This window comes from Hetaerina americana, unplaced genomic scaffold, assembly GCF_022747635.1.
Source record: "Hetaerina americana unplaced genomic scaffold, ioHetAmer1.1.p SCAF_11, whole genome shotgun sequence".
Taxonomy (NCBI): domain Eukaryota; kingdom Metazoa; phylum Arthropoda; class Insecta; order Odonata; family Calopterygidae; genus Hetaerina; species Hetaerina americana.
The window spans coordinates 16,858,549-16,874,972 of NW_027286181.1; the positions used below are offsets into that span (position 1 = coordinate 16,858,549).

General features: G+C 37.3%; 1 protein-coding gene across 1 annotated transcript in view; it reads right to left on the reverse strand.

Annotated features, from left to right (window-relative positions):
• Positions 1-2,075: 2,075 nt before the first annotated feature.
• Positions 2,076-16,424, reverse strand: part of LOC139700946 (uncharacterized) — a 58,917-nt gene continuing 44,568 nt past the window's right edge. Inside the window, exons 20-27 of the mRNA XM_071599449.1 lie at positions 15,105-15,248; positions 13,336-13,493; positions 11,858-12,129; positions 8,935-9,004; positions 7,438-7,569; positions 7,204-7,350; positions 5,082-5,230; positions 2,076-4,596 (exon numbers count right to left, since the gene is read on the reverse strand). Coding sequence (XP_071455550.1) covers positions 7,449-7,569; positions 8,935-9,004; positions 11,858-12,129; positions 13,336-13,493; positions 15,105-15,248 — 765 coding nt within the window. The 3' untranslated portion in view covers positions 2,076-4,596; positions 5,082-5,230; positions 7,204-7,350; positions 7,438-7,448. The remainder of the gene's footprint in view (positions 4,597-5,081; positions 5,231-7,203; positions 7,351-7,437; positions 7,570-8,934; positions 9,005-11,857; positions 12,130-13,335; positions 13,494-15,104; positions 15,249-16,424) is intronic.

Genomic DNA, 16,424 nt, shown 5'->3' on the forward strand with positions numbered 1-16,424 from the left:
AATAACTATATGACTTACTTTGTTTAATGTATTAATCCAAATACGGGTAGAACCGCTTTTAATAATTTAATCGAAAATATCACATACTGGTACGAACGATACCCATATTATATCCATGTTTTCAGATTAGTTGTTTTGAAAAATTTATAATTCTCTCCATGCAATTTTTTCCAATTAAAATGTTCACTCGTAATTTAGAAACGTCTAACATGTTGGATTCGAAGGAAACCTCTGGCAATCGCTCATCTTCAATTCTTATGTTACCTTGCCATGTCAAAGGGATCTAACCGTTCGCTTCCTCTTCACTTCCAGACAAGTGAACGCCCAGGTACACGGATTTGGAACGGTGTTCGACTGGATGGCGAATGCGATCGCAAAAACCGTGATCGATTCTTTCAAGAGTGACGTTATAGAGAAGATTGAAAGCGTTGTCCGCGACGCAATCAAGGATGTCATCGGTAGCATTGACATTGGAGGGTTGATCCCGAGCATGGAACCATCCGGCGACAATAACAACAATAATAACAACAATAATAACAATAACAACGACCTTCCCTCCAATTACGATTATGAATGCACTACCTCAACAAGCTCCATCTCGAACAACTTACCTGCTTCTTCCAGCATTACATGGCTGGGAAGCAGGTACTCGATACGCGAGGACAATAATAACAACAACAATAATAATAATAACAATAATAACAACAACAACAATGTTGCCAACAAAGTACCTTTCAGTATTACTACAGTCACAAAAACTATCTCTACCACCACAACCGTGACCACTTGCCTTTGATTCATACAACTTTAAACATTTTTTGATGCATAAAATTAAGTCAATTTAATACTTTCTGCGTTCGCGTAAGTCATGAAAGCATCAAAAACAGCTTACGCGCCTAAACCCTGGCAAAACTAAAAGAAATTCTACAGCATTAAATGTCATCCATTCGAAAAAACTTGGATTGGAAGAATTCTCACCAAATAGTAGAAAATATTTGTATAGCATGCGAAGATATGGAATGACCTATGTAATTTGCACGAAATGTATATATGTATTAAATGCCTCGTCCCCGTTTTATCAAAAAATAATATGAATTCTTGCATTTCTATTCACTGTTTAATGAGAGAGAGAGAAAATGTGTCTTCTATTATTCTGAATACCTTTTAAAATGTCTTGTAAGAAAACAGGAGATATGGTTGATGCAGCAGTGAATGCAGTACGCATAACATGGCTTCAGCGATTTAGGCTTGGGTTTCTTTCGTGGAGGGTTGCAGGATAGATTGCTGCCATTCCTGGGGCATCGTGTTGAGAATTGCAGGTGACATCGTGCGGAGAAATCCACATATCGCCTGCTGGTTTTGAATTTAATAATGAAATTACCTGAAATGTCTAGAAGAAAGATTATTAGATGGAATATCCGTCATAAACACACAAGCGAAGCTCCTTTCCAAGGCTTTTGGGGTGGTTGTTTCACCAATTATGTTCTTTCTGATTGCAAACACATTAATATTTGACGATTAGTTAAACTAATAAGACAGTACCATAGACGTCCCCTCTCTCGAAGGGGAAGACTCGTCCACGATGAGAAAAGGAGATGAGACTTCTTCCTTAATGGAGAATTTTGAATATCTACCCATGAAAGGAATGACATGAATCAGAAAGAGCAAAACATTTTATTCCACAGGTAAACCTTTACCTTTGAGCCGAATCTAAAATTCTGAATACTGTGAGCCATTTATTTAATTTTCAAAGTTCTCTTCCTTTTCTCCGGGAAATCAGCTAGATGAGAAAGTCCTCTTGCTTCAAAGGTAAGTAGGCCATATTGTGATTGCTAATAAACAATGGTTTTTAATGGTATTAAGGTAAAAGTATTCATAATAATGGTTCAGGTTATATCATACGGTACAGAGGAGACGATAGTAAAAGAAAAATATCCATTTCCCCGTAAAAGCATTTCAAAAAATACAATTGGAACTAATATCGCTCGTAAACTCTCTCAATCGTATTTCCAAGTAAAATCAATCTTGGCAAACGATGTGCTTAATAAATAAAACAACAGTTAAAAAAATAATAATTGAAAATAGACAATTTTTATTATTTAGTTAAAAATTGTAAGCTCAATTCTTACTGAATAAAAAATTACAAATGTTATAACTTTGTCAAACAAGAAATTGTTTTCTAAAGATTTTCAAAGTGGATAGGTAGTGTCCGGGAAGGTATAGCTTTACAAATAGAATTCAAGGAATTTTGGGCAATGCAGTCACAGTTTGGTCACCCATTGGTATGTATTTACACAAATGCGAGAATTTCACAGCGAAAAAATCATTCGCCTTGACTGGGATTCGAACAGCTTTCCCTTTTCTTTACGGACGAGAGATTTAGACAGCTACATCATTGCATTAGACGCCGTCTCGGTAATACATAGATAAATGATTGGCTGAAACACACCGCTGGAAATAGAGAGAGCTGACTTTGAATCCCGGACAAACCGAATGATTCGTTTGTTCCGTGAAATTCCTCGCGCTTCTACGCATGTGCATTTTTAAGCGGAACATTTTATAGACACATTTGCATAAATAGTTAGAAAAGTGGTTCTCTGCAAAATATTCAAAGAGGTTAGCGGCAAGACAGCAATGAAACTACCGAGTAAGGACATAAGATAGTGTTTCAGATAAGTGCGGGCGATTTGCGGTGAAAAAAGCGAAGTCTTGACGTGAGATCTCAAATAACCATGAATCTCCCGCATGCGTGTGGCCACGCTCAAGTTAGTCAGCTCTGTATTTCTCGTATTTTTCGTTAATCGGAGTAGCAGAGAGATAATTTTCGTTAGGAAGAGGATATCTGTGACACGCCGAATAATGAAATAAACAGGTACCAAGGATATGATAAAATCCTTTTCGAATAGCAGTCTCACAGTCTATGGGTTAAATGGAAGAAGGGACCATTTGGTCTCAATTTCGCCCAAATAAAGACCTCTATCTATCTCGCATGACACCTTGATGAACTGCCCAGTGAGTAAGGACCCGTGAGGCAAGGAGGCAAGACGGGAATGCTCATATCCACCCCTGCCTTCAAAACTTAGACGTAGATAAAATGTCTAGCCAGACACGTGAATGGCTGAGAATAAGAAAGCGAGGAACCGATTAAGACCGTTCGGACCTGGCTACGTAACGATCTAGGTATCCAAACATTCGTAGCATACGCATCAAGTAGATTAAATTATAACTGATTAAAAAATTGTTACCTGAATGAAGGCGCTATTGAATCCGTCCCGTGTGCCTGCTCGAACACGAAAAGTTTTGATCAAAACCAGAGACTTTCTCACGTCGACTCATTCAATTGAATCGAACACTGTATTTTTCAGCCAGGCTTCCAATTGCGTCTCGATTAACGGGCGCATTATTGAAAACGTTGAACTCAAATAATTTGTTTACGCAACCACGATTTTGACATTAAAGTATTGTTACCGTCGATTATCTGCTTTGAATGTGCTGCTATTTACGCCCATTGCCTCCAGTCTGACCTTTTTAATTCAAACTTCAATTGATTCTCACTCACACAAAAAGAAATTTCACCAAAGAATGTGCCAAAATGAGGAACGAACAATGAAATTGAATTATGAATTTAATGAAAATGAGTGTGACTTCAATTCTTAAAACATGGCTCATGCTCAGTTGAAGGGTATGCTCGAGTTGACAGGAATGAAATCCCATTGAAACTTCTGATGGAAGCTCCATTTATCTCATGAGTAAAGAGAAGGAAGTAAAGAGAGCGACATGTAGCACCACCAGCACCCATTTCGTGGGGTGCTAATGTCCATGGCCATTGGCATTTTTCACGCTTAAGCGACTTCTGAAAATATTGAATATTCAATGTTTTACTCAACTGTTATTAAGAAGCCTTGTTTTTCGTAATGGTATTAAGAGTTTTAGCGGGTGGAGGGATGGAGAACAAATGACAAACTAGATATTAGATAGTTTAGACAGTCGATATACGAAGCATGAAATGATAAGATAACCGCTAAGCGCATTGTGAAGTCTAGTAATTACAGTATTCTTATTATAAAATCGTAGCTTAGGCACAGTTTCGTTGGAAATATGTCAATGTGACAATTACATAGCTTTTTACGACGTTTCAGTTGACTGAAACGTGTATTTATGGTGTGAAATCAATTTTGTGCCCAACCTCTTCTCTGTCTCATAGAGTCCTAGATGTGCACACCGTTCTTTTTCTCCCAACACTATGATACACACACCTTTCTCTAGCCCGGAGATGTTAGAATTTTCCTTTCCTTTTAAACACCCCCTGCTCATCACTTTTGAGTCGGAAGAGATTTCTTTCGGCAGTAGGAGAGGTCCTGCTGTTCCCTCGCGTCCCCTCTTTTGCTCTTCAACCCGTAGTCCTTACGATAATTCCAATCTTTCACGTAAGGCTCGACGCCTGAATTCGTCACTCCGTATTGGAAGGCCATGTTCAACATCTTCCTTATGTCTTCCTCGACCAACGGAGTGAAGTTCCCTTTGACAGCATCGGGTATCCGGCCTTCCAACCACGTGAATTGTTTCTTATGTATCCTTGGAGATATTTCGATGTCACTGAAATAAATATAAGAAATAAAAATCACGCACCAGAATAACACATTTTCTAGGTATACATCACATTATTACTTTAGTAAAAATTGGAGTAAAAACAACCCATATATATCACGCGTATAATAATCCTTCTGGCTCATGAAAATATTTCCCTCAACGGGTTCCCGCATCGCGAATATTCAAATCCATTTGAGCGTAATTCCTGAACTGATTTTTTTAATCTTAAGGACGCGAGGTTTTTTGAGAAAAGTACTTCCAATCCAGTGATCCACCAAATTCGCTCGGGAGAAGAACAAAATTTGTGAGGGAAGGAAAAAAACTGGCACAAATATCATCCCAATACCGTTTGCGTATACCTGCCTCCCTGTTGTCACAGTGGTCGGGCGTTCGATTACTCTGCGACACGTTGAAGAAAACCTTACTTTTACAACCCTATATGATGCAAGAGAGTAAAGAATATTCTGGAATAAGTTTTGCCATACTCTCACCTTAAGTCTATCATGTCAAATGTCTGCAATTTGATCGATTTCTTCTTGTCCACAACCATGACCATCCTGTACACCAAATTTTTAGCGATAGCCCGGATTCTCCCAAAAGCTGACTCCTTCCCTGAACTGGCTTCAATTCGATATCGCATCTGAAAATAATATTGAGGATACAATTGGGTTCATTAATGAGAAAAAAATATTAAATTTATTAAAAGCAACCGTGTGGCCTACTGATATTGTAGATAAAATTCCATTCAGACCATTATTAATCAACCTAATGATTATTGAAATAGGTGAGATTCGAGCTCCTTCGAAGAATAGATTTTTCACCACGAATGAATTTCTCATGTACCGACATCATCTTTTTATGAATATTATAGCTTCTGAGGAGTTTCCGAGGAATTGCCATTGAATGAAGGTTTTGGTCAATTTGGACTATTAAAAAACATAGTTATATATATATATATATATATATATATATATAATATACTATATATATATATATATATATATATATATATATATATATATATATATAATATATATATATATATATATATATATATATATATATATATATATATATATATTATATATATAAATAATATATATATATATATATATATATATATTATATATATATATATTAAATATATATACTATATATATATATATATATATTTATATATATATATATATATATATATATATATATATATATATATATATATATATATATATATATATATATTATATATATATATATATATATATATATATATATATATATATATATATATATATAATTATATATATATATATAATTACATATATACATATATATACATTCAAACACGAAATCCCCCAAACGGCGAACAAATACTCATTTACACAGAAATAGATATAAGGAAAAGGGATAGGAACACACATAAAGGAGGAACACAAGAGAGGTGGGGAAGGCGGAATCAAGCAGATCACGAGAGTAAAAATGCCTTATCTTATCCTTTATGATGGTTGTATGATTGCTATACTACTATCCTTTCTTCTTGCATGTTTTCTATTTCTCCTTTGGTGGGTGAAACAGCTCCCTAACGTCAACTCTTGGCCAAAGAATCGGGCACTTAGTTGCATGAAGCATCGCAGATCTCAGGGTAAATTACGTTTCCCGGATAGCTCAAGTGGTTAAGAGCCTCCGCCCGGCAAGTGGAAAGATCCGGAGTTCAAGTCCGGGTCTAGGAAATATTTTTACTCTGTGATCTGCTTGATTCCGCCTTCCCCACCTCTCCTGTGTTCGTCCGTTATGTGTGTTCCTATCCTTTTCCTGATATCTATTTCTATGTAAATGAGTATATATATATATATATATATATATATATATATATATATATATATATATATATATATATATATATATATATTTATATTTATATTATATATAATATATATATTTGTATATATATGTATATATATATATGTATATGTATATATATATATACTGTAATTTGAGGGGAGAATGTTAGGCAAACGAGGAAAGGAAGGAACAGGATAGGGATGTTGGACGGGATGAAGGGAGGAAGAAAGTACTCAGAGCTGAAGTAGAGTAGGATGTTGTGTTTTGCTAGGGGCCACAAATTATTTAATTAGTAATTAGGTCCATCCAAAAACCTACCTAAACCGGTAGATTACCTAACAATAATATATATATATATATATATATATATATATATATATATATATATATATATATATTTATTTATATATACTACATGCATATATGTGTATACATATATACTATATGCATAAAAATAATTTATACATTAATATATATATATTATATATATATTAATATATATATATAATATATATATATATATATATATATGTATATATATGCGCATATACGGTAGCGCAATGCCATTTCTGTGCGCTAGGATGTGTAATAAATAATACGTAGTACAGTATTTCATATACTTTCAGTATTTATGAAGTGAATGAATATAGTTGGCAAGTCAAGTACTGGAGCCGGATTCATTTGAACAATTATTCGATCGCCAACTTGAGCCCATGATTACGCGCGTTCATGAACAATATTGAAAAGGAATCACTCATCCCTTCTACTTACCTTTAGATTATTGTCAATTGTGAGGAATGTGGTGAACTTCAAGTCATCACCTTCGACTTCCACACTCGTGCCGTCCACATATTTCACGTTCATCACGTTGCTGGCGATTCCTTCGGTCAGTTTGCAGACCACCGCATCGCCGGAATCCTAGTCGAGAATATTATCGAGAAGACGAGTTAGACCGACGATCTCGCTTGTAAAGGTTGTCCTTTCTTTGTTTCGTCGCAAACTTACCACTGAGAAGGTCATTTCGAAGTCGGGAAGCCGCGGTTCTTTGAGGCGTGGTCTCTGATGAATTCCCGGGCCAATCTCTTCACATCCTTCATAAACCGGTCGACGTGGCTTCTCGTTTGCATCGAGAAGGACCTGAGAGTTACCGTGAAATTAAAAAGGAATAATTGATTATTTATCGAGTATTTTTTACTAGTATATTCGAGTACATCGTATAATTGAGTATGATTCACTTTCGGAATAATGTAGACGTAGAATATAAAAAAACCACTGTTATTGATATTCTACGTCTGCATGCACTTCGCCGAAATATTTTTACAATTTCTAATGTTAAAACATATCTGTGCTATTTAAACTAATGATAAACTACACCATAGTGATCTAATTCATGTTTTGAAAGCAAAGACTAAAGCTTATCTCGTTCTATATCTGACGACGACCCGTAACATTTCGATAATAACCGGGTATAGTGTTGGACCAATTCCTTGTCTGTGACATAATTAGGTTTTCTAGGGTTATCTTAGATAATCACCTCGATATTAGATCCAAATATTGGCTTCATATGTGAGCATACAACTTAACTTTGTACTCAACCCTAAGCGTGTGAATTACGCACAGGAGCAGGGTAATAAGGGGAGCCAGTTCATTTCCCTGTGCCGAATGTTGCTTCTAAGGAAAATGCTATACCTTAAATATCACAAAGCTTGGGTGAAGCTGGGGGGGGGGGTGCAGAGGCGTCCCTAGAAAAATATTGCAGGCCGTCAATGAATTTGGTACCACTGAATACTTGGGCTCTTTTCTGAAAACCATCTTTCACAGTACGTCCTCCTTTCTACTCTCAACAGAATTATTCATCACATCTGTCCTTAGACCTAACACAATATTTAAATTGATATGGATATCAACTGCAAAAATAACTGTTACTTATTCGACACTGGGGCCAGTTACACTGGTGTTTTATTGAGTTGAAGCGGATGCATCGCGCAAAATATTCAGCTTTTCCACACATTGAACATGAACTTAATATGCGGAATCGAATGTTTAACAAATGTTCTCCCTGGATTCGTGATGACATAGTGAGTATAAAATAAAGTTACTTGTTAACAAAGGAAAAAAATTGATAAAATTTCTCCGCAAATGGAATCGTATTAAATAACTCATAAGGGAAAAGTGATATCCTGGAGTAAATAGGGATATCCTCAAGGAAATAATTGTACATGTAGCAGCATTTTGAAAATTAATATAAAATACATATTCTATGCATAGACGTTCCAACTGCTGTAGTAATCGAAATTTAAGATTTTTTAATCTCCTTGGATTCATAGGCATAGTCGTACATCCAACCTTAACAAAATGTTTAAAAATTTAAGAGTATCCCTTAAAAAATCAGTAAGCTATTTTTTAATACATTCATTTAATCCAAATTTTGAATTTTATAGATTATATGATTTGTTCACTAAATTTCACTGGAAAAAACAGTAAAACAATGAGAACACTCACCACCACTCCACTTCAGATCCGATGAATGGAACATTTCCTCGAGCGATCACGGTTACGTTCTCTCCAGTATCTGTAACCAAAAAAGAGGATTATTATTATTTGCTGCTATATCGTATGAGATGAATTTTGGATGGACACATACTGAACAACGATACATTTCGTAGTCTCGTCTAACAAAACACAACCTGCCACCTCACACTACATTAACCTGTTTTTCAATTTTGAATATTCCCTACCTCTCTTCATTCCGTCCAACATGCCTATCCTATTCCTACACAACCCACACTTAAATAAGCCCCTCTTCAATTCCGTATGTTTGCTCCATATCCTATTCTTACCCTCTAAGTCTCCTATCCCTCCAATCTACTCCTATTTTCCACAATACATTCATTAATTTTTAGTTGATTTCGAGTTTCACCGCTGTCGTGGTTTTTACTGACAACAGTTTCGCCGGCGTTCGAGCTAGCATCTTCAGGTGGAAGATGACAGCGACATCGACCAGGAGGCGACACCATTCCCTGTATAGTTCACCTCGTCATTTCCGTGGCATTTTCACAATCATCATCAACCAGGTGCTGATAGCTCAAAGCTCACCACAAACCTAAGCCATTAAGTGCGTCAAAAATTACTCATCGGTGGATGTGGTCCAGTCACTGTTACGAACAGTTTTACGTCCAAGGGCCCAGGATTCAAACTCGGGGATCCCTGGTCAGTAGCACAACACTCCATCACGTAACGTAGAGGTCTTCCGTATATTCAATGTGTTTTTTTCTGTTTATATTCTGTTTTTCGTGGAGTTTGCAGACCGACAAGCCCTTTTCTTTCACTTTGGCTTATTTTTATCATTTACACACAAAATATACCGAATTACCAGAATCCGCAGAAATTTTTGTCATTTTCCCGCTTATTTATTTACATAGTACCCCTGCAAACCACCGATAGGATGTGTGGGGGTGATTACACATCAGACTTATTTTGGCCTAAATATGACCCTACCACGGTCGGATAATGTTATTTTGATCCCTTATCGTTCGTGGAACATAATTATATCTTAAATCTATCTATTCTATATTTAATGTCTCTAATTTTATTAACATGATCTCTCCTACCGTAGTACGATGGGGATAATAATACATTTTCAACATCACTGCTAAAGAGACCTCCTTCCAATTTATGCCATAGCTTCAGTCTGTAATTCTTCAGTATTCGCTCCGTGCGTTTTTCCCAGTCTAGTTGCTCTAATATCATAGATGCGATACTTTTTTTATCATAAAAAAGTTTCACATATCTAGCTCCTCTACGCTGCACGCGATCCAATTCGGCTATCAATCCAGCTTCGTGAGGATCCCATAAACTTGAAGCATATTCTAAATGAGGGCTAACCAGCGACAGATAACATTTCTCTTTGACATTTGCATCACATTTACCAAGTACTCTCTATTCAAATGAATCCTAATTTTTTGTTAGCTTGTCTACAATACTCCGTATGTGTTTCATCCAGGAGAGATCGTGAGTGAGAATATCATCTAAGTATTCAATCGAGTCTACAATTTACATTAATGTATTCATGATGTAGTAGGCGATCGGGAGGGAATCACCCTAATTCCAAAATGTTTATCCAAAATTTTCAAAAATTCCTTATGCTGCCAACAAAAAAAATGTGCTTCAGAGGGGAATAATGTGTTTGAGGGGTGCTGAGAAATCAAAGACTTGTTGTCTTATTAATCACAAATGCAGATGGAGGTGAGAAGATTCAGCCACTACTGGTTGGTAAATCAAAGAGTCCTTGGTGCGTCCTAGGCCAAATATGTAAAAACACTGCCCACTACATGTATGTACAGCATTAACGTCTTTAGAAATATTTGAGGATGAGCTCCAAGATCTGAATACTAAAATGGGGCCTCGGCATAGGAAAATTATGCAGTTTATTGATCAGTGTTCAGCTCATTCATCGAATGAACACTTGAGAAATGCACAGTCAAAATGTTTTCCTGAAAATTGTACTAGTGAGCTCCAACAACTGCTGGTTTTAGTTATGATTCACTCATTCAACGTGCATTATGGAACAATGATTGCACAGATATTTATGCATAGCTGCATGATTATGGTAGGAATAAAGTTAGTAAAAGTGGATGCAGTCTGGATGCTTTACACTACATATTATGAGCTTGAAAGCAAGTTAAGTATTCCACAATATATAACTGCTTTAGAAAGGCAGGATTTTATGTGGATTGCAATGAAAAAAAATCCAGTTAAAGATACTCGTGATGACAATGGTACTACTGACAATAACTTCAGTAATTAAGCGTGTAAAATTGAAAATTCTCCTTTTCCCTCTTTTTGCATTTTCCCACATTTTACAATTTTTTTCTGGCGTCCTTTGAAAAGTGCAAATAAGGGTTTTTGCTGTACTACAGTATTCATTAACATATTGCATTCCTGACTTCATCCTTTGTATGAGAACTCCTTTGATCTGGATTATATTGGATAGAGGAACCTAATGGTCCCAATTTACCCAAAATGAAGACTGATTCATCTCTTTCATTAAATATTTTAAATATCAAAATATTTCCGGATAATTCTTTGAAACCATGCCGAATCAAGTCATTTCTAAGCTTGGGCCATTGAATGAATATGGTATTGAGTATTTCAATGCATCAATTTCAGAGTGTCAAAATCATTCGCCTTGACCGGGATTCGAACCCGGATCCCTCGACGTCCAGCCGAGTGCTTTAGCCAGTTAAGCTATCGAGGTTAACGGACATTAAGACATACGGGCTCGAATCCCGGTCAAGGCGAATGATTTTTACACACTGAAATTGTTGCACTGAAATGCACATTAGCGGATGACTCCGCTGAAAGTTACTGTTTAGGCATCTCCCGCAGTTTCTTGGAATTTGGTATAGATTATGTGGGTACTCACGCTTAGTCTTCCCGGTACACGGCCGCGGCTCCTCCCACCTATGTCTTTCCTCTGGAGCTGCGGCAATATTAAAGAGCTCCCGGTCGTAAGTCCACGCGTACGTGTACAGTGTCGAATTCAACTCTGCTGCAGCATACCCATAGAGGATGTAGAGTAGTTCCTTGATTTCCACGAGTTCGGAGGCGGGGAGGGACGATATAATCTCTTTCTTCACCGATTCCAGCATCCACTCTCTCTCTGGTCTCAATCCTTTGACAGTCACCGAAAGGTTTCTGTCCACGAATCGACCAAAATAATGATTTATTGGACATTCAATTTGAAAATAACAGCAGCAGGTGACCAAATTTGGTACTTTCCACTGGCATTTACCCACAAAAAATCCACTTAAACCGCAGAAAATGATTTAATTTTGACGGAAAAATTTGCTCTCGTTCGCTACTTCCAAATGGTATGAGTGACGAAAAAACAAAGCAATCATCATAAAATTATAATTTATTAAAAGAACCAACTTACAGGTAACAACTTATTTTTGGTTAAGAAAATGACTTCTTATGTTTTCAAATGACTTACTTCTTATCATTCATACTGATAAATTAATTTGGATGAAGTGGCAACTTTAAACAAAATTGATTTATTTTATCTTATGCCTAGTACTTCTGCCTGCGGAGGAAATTGATAATCTGTACGGTCAATGAGAGGAATAAATCGAAACACGTAGTAACAATCGGGTACTGGAAAGTGGTGGTAGACGAATGGAGGGATGGGAGAGGGAGTGTACGCTTTAGGAATTAGAAATGATTTCATGGGGAAGGCAATCGAGTTCTGCAGTATAAAGGGGATAATATTAACACCAGGATCAAACTTCAACTCAGCCACACTTACACATGGAAATTTTCGGGTCAAATAAATAAGTGCCAGTTAGATAATATCATGGTTAGACAGATGTAAAGTAACGTATTCAAGTCAGAAAAATTCCAGGGGCGGATGCATACACTCATTCGGATTGCGATTTAGTAGCCATTATATGCTATTGACAATTCAATAGTATAAGATGTGATAAGAAAGTTCCAAAGTAAGCGATAATAGTCGTTCGGACATCGTCCAAAAACTTGCCGGTAATGGGTAGAATAGTTTGAACGTGTTGTACCTCTGCCGTCTACATCATCCTTTTACAGGTAATTACCTGATACCGAAGACACTCTGGGCATCATTTGAAATAACATGAAAGAGAGGTTTGATCTACGGGTTGGTGCAGTCGTAGCTCTAGATGTTAGCCGTGTAATCATAGTATTGGAGAGTTTCACGGCAAGAAGGGTGAATTTGGACAGATACCCAGGGGTAGGGTGTATTGTTAAAATAATAAAAACAGTGTTGAAATATTAATTCAAAATACATCAGTCAAAAAACCCCCACTCGAGCATTAAATTGCCTTACAAACGGACTATAACTGTCGTATCCTCCCGACTCTTGATACTCACCGTACACAGCGGAGGAAGAACTCGTCGACGGAGAGCGAAGAATTGCCGAGGAAGAACCGCACCTTGAGGAGATATTTAAGGTCCTCCGCAGTCGCCACTGCCGTCACGAACTCTCTCTCGCCGTTTGGTTCGTCAGCGAGCGATACGTTGTAGGTGAACTGAGAAAAGAGCAACGGCATCATTCGCGAGAAGGGGTCGTCACGCTTTTTGGGTGAAGAGTGTATTGGAATGAGGAAGGACCGGGGTGGAGGAAGAGGGGGAGTTGGGGTTGGGGTCTGTAAATCACATTATCTGCTTGCTTAGTAAAACAAATTGCTGACACTCGTCATTCCCGTTTACGATCCCTGTCCTGGTCACTAAGAAGCACAACAAAATTTTAAATGGAAGTTAAAAATATCAATTGAAAATATGTCTCTTTAGCAATGATATTGAAAATGTTGTATTACCCCATCGTACTACGGTAGGCGAGATCATGTCAGTAAAATTAAAGAGATTAAGTGTAGAATAGATATGTTTAAGATGCCATTTATCCGACGAGTGACAAGGGATCAGAATTAACTAATCTAAAAAAGAAAACAGTCTGCTGTGTACTTGAACAAACGGCTTGTGTGAAAACTACGTTTTCGTCGTGTTACCTATTTTTGCGAACACTTAGAAACCAAATCCGCAGAGGCGAAGGTCGCCCTTAGTCCAAGAAGTTCATCTCCTATTAGAGCTCAACAGCACACGGGTTATTATTGTCTACTGTTTTCCCCCGGCGTCGCATCACAAGCCTGGGAACAGAGTTTGGTGTTGACCCATGCAGCGTCAAACTTGGCGCGAAATAGAATGCATGTCAGTGCCCCCAACCCGTTTTTTGCCCGGTTTCCACGATGGACGTCACCGTAAGGACATGATGATGACGTCCAACGTCGAAACCTAGGTCGTATTTTAGTTAAGTTCAATTTCCAAGTTTCTTCTTTTGTCTTAATTATGTTGTATTAAGTCCATAAAGCTAAATACCGGTGGCAACATAAAGATACCATCCAATTCGATCATGGAAAAAAAGTAATAACACAAACTACAAAAGGAAAGATTAAATTTCGCATAAAATTGAATTCACGATATTTTTCCCTGAATATGAGCCTGTTCCAATGCCCTTTCACTCTCGAAAGGTGTTAGTTGTAATTTTTACATTCTTCCACCTATTATAATTTTTATCATTGAACGCCCTTAAAGGTTAGTAAACATGCAAAAAGGGAAAACACAGATAATCCTGAAATCTAGTTCAACAAATAACGGGCTCCTAAACGTTTCTGTGGGTACAAACCTCTTTAAAACTAGGCGGTACAGGAAAAGGAGTTGGAGCATGTGAATTTTTAATTGAAACGAGTAAAATTTGATACATCTAAAAACTTCACTGACTTTTACCACAAATGTACATTTTTATTAGTATGCTACTATAGGATAGTGTTTCAAGTATTATATCACTATGAAAATGTCATGACAAATGAATTTCTTTAAATGATATTTAGATTAAACTATGGTCATCTTCCTTTTAGATACTAGATGGAGCGGGATTTCTACCATTTCTCGTATGTGACCAGTTACCATAAAAGTTTCTGCCGTTCATGAGTGACGCAGATGCATCAGGAGTAAATTTTAAACGGGTTTAAACAAGTAGTTTTAGTATTGCCACGTCACTGAATTCAACTCATTTGAATTTATCGATAGGAAGTGACCATTTGAGGACAGAGGGTACATTGTCGGATTCTTTTCTTGTAGCTTACCTTAAAGGCATCCCAGCTCTGCTGGTACAGGATTATCAGCGTGTCCTCCTTTCCGTACGCGAAGTCAACCTCGTCCAAGAGCGTTCCAGAAGTTAAACCTTGGAAGTCGATGACGTTGTAGATCATGGAAGTGCGATGGCCTTCCTGCACGGCCCACGTGAGGGTGGAGAGAGACAAGATTGGTTGAACAGTTGGATCTTAAATGTTTGATAATCGACGAAGTGAAAAAATCAAGGAAGCATTTGACAGACTCCAGTTGACATTCATCAAGTAATTCGTTACCATAACGTAATAGACGACCAGGTGCTAAAAAATATGAGGCCTTTTCATGCATAAACCAAAACCCAATGTCACTTTGATGAGCGTATGATTTCATGGATACAGTAGCTGTTAGAAACATCTATATTCATTTTTTTTTAATTCAAAATTTGCTCAATTTATATTTTTGAGACCATAATTAATTGGTGACAAGGTAGAATATTTGTTAAACGGCAATAATGGTGGGGACGAACAATGGTAGAATAGGAGCACCGTTTTGGGATCTCACCTTTCCTCAATTTCGAGAATTTTTCATCTCCCTCGACGCACCCTCCAACCCAATGACCCATCTAATGTCCAGTGAAAGCATAGTTCTAGAGGATAGTCCAGTTTTTAATGAAATAATGGAAGAGAGGGAACCCCTACCAAGCTCACTCTTTTCCTCTTTTGCAGCTTGCTGGTCGAATTCTCCCGTGTACCGTGTCTTTTGAAGAAACATCAGGGGGGCCACTTTCCTCAAACAGCAAATTCTTATAGTTAACACGATTTGAGAAGTCTAATTGCAATAAAACTATGTAAGCACTTATAACTGGGATGTAGATCGCTTGATAACATTTCTAAAATTTTCAGAATCGTTTAGGGCAACTTTCAGAGGAATTTTCTAATTCAAAGAAAGTTAGGAGCGTGCTGTGTTGGCAGTTTTATCGGAGGTACCCGCCGCCCTGTGCACAGACGCAAGGATGTCATGGCTTAACAAGCTTTCACATCGATCGAGATTCGATTCGAGAACGCCTCGATTTCCTGCGAAGTGGTTTAGCCAGTTAAAGTTACCAAAAAGGAGCACACCTGTGCATGTAAATGTGTGGTTCAGTCTTGAGGATTGCGGCACAATCCTCACGATTGCGACTACCTACCTTGTGATAATGCATATGCGGCAATCCAAACATATTGTTCCCTTTAAAAAAAAAACACAAGGAATTCGCAACGCAAACGGACGCATCAGTGGCTCCAGAAATTGATGGTTCAAATTCCGCTCAAGGCAAAAGATTATCACACAAGAAA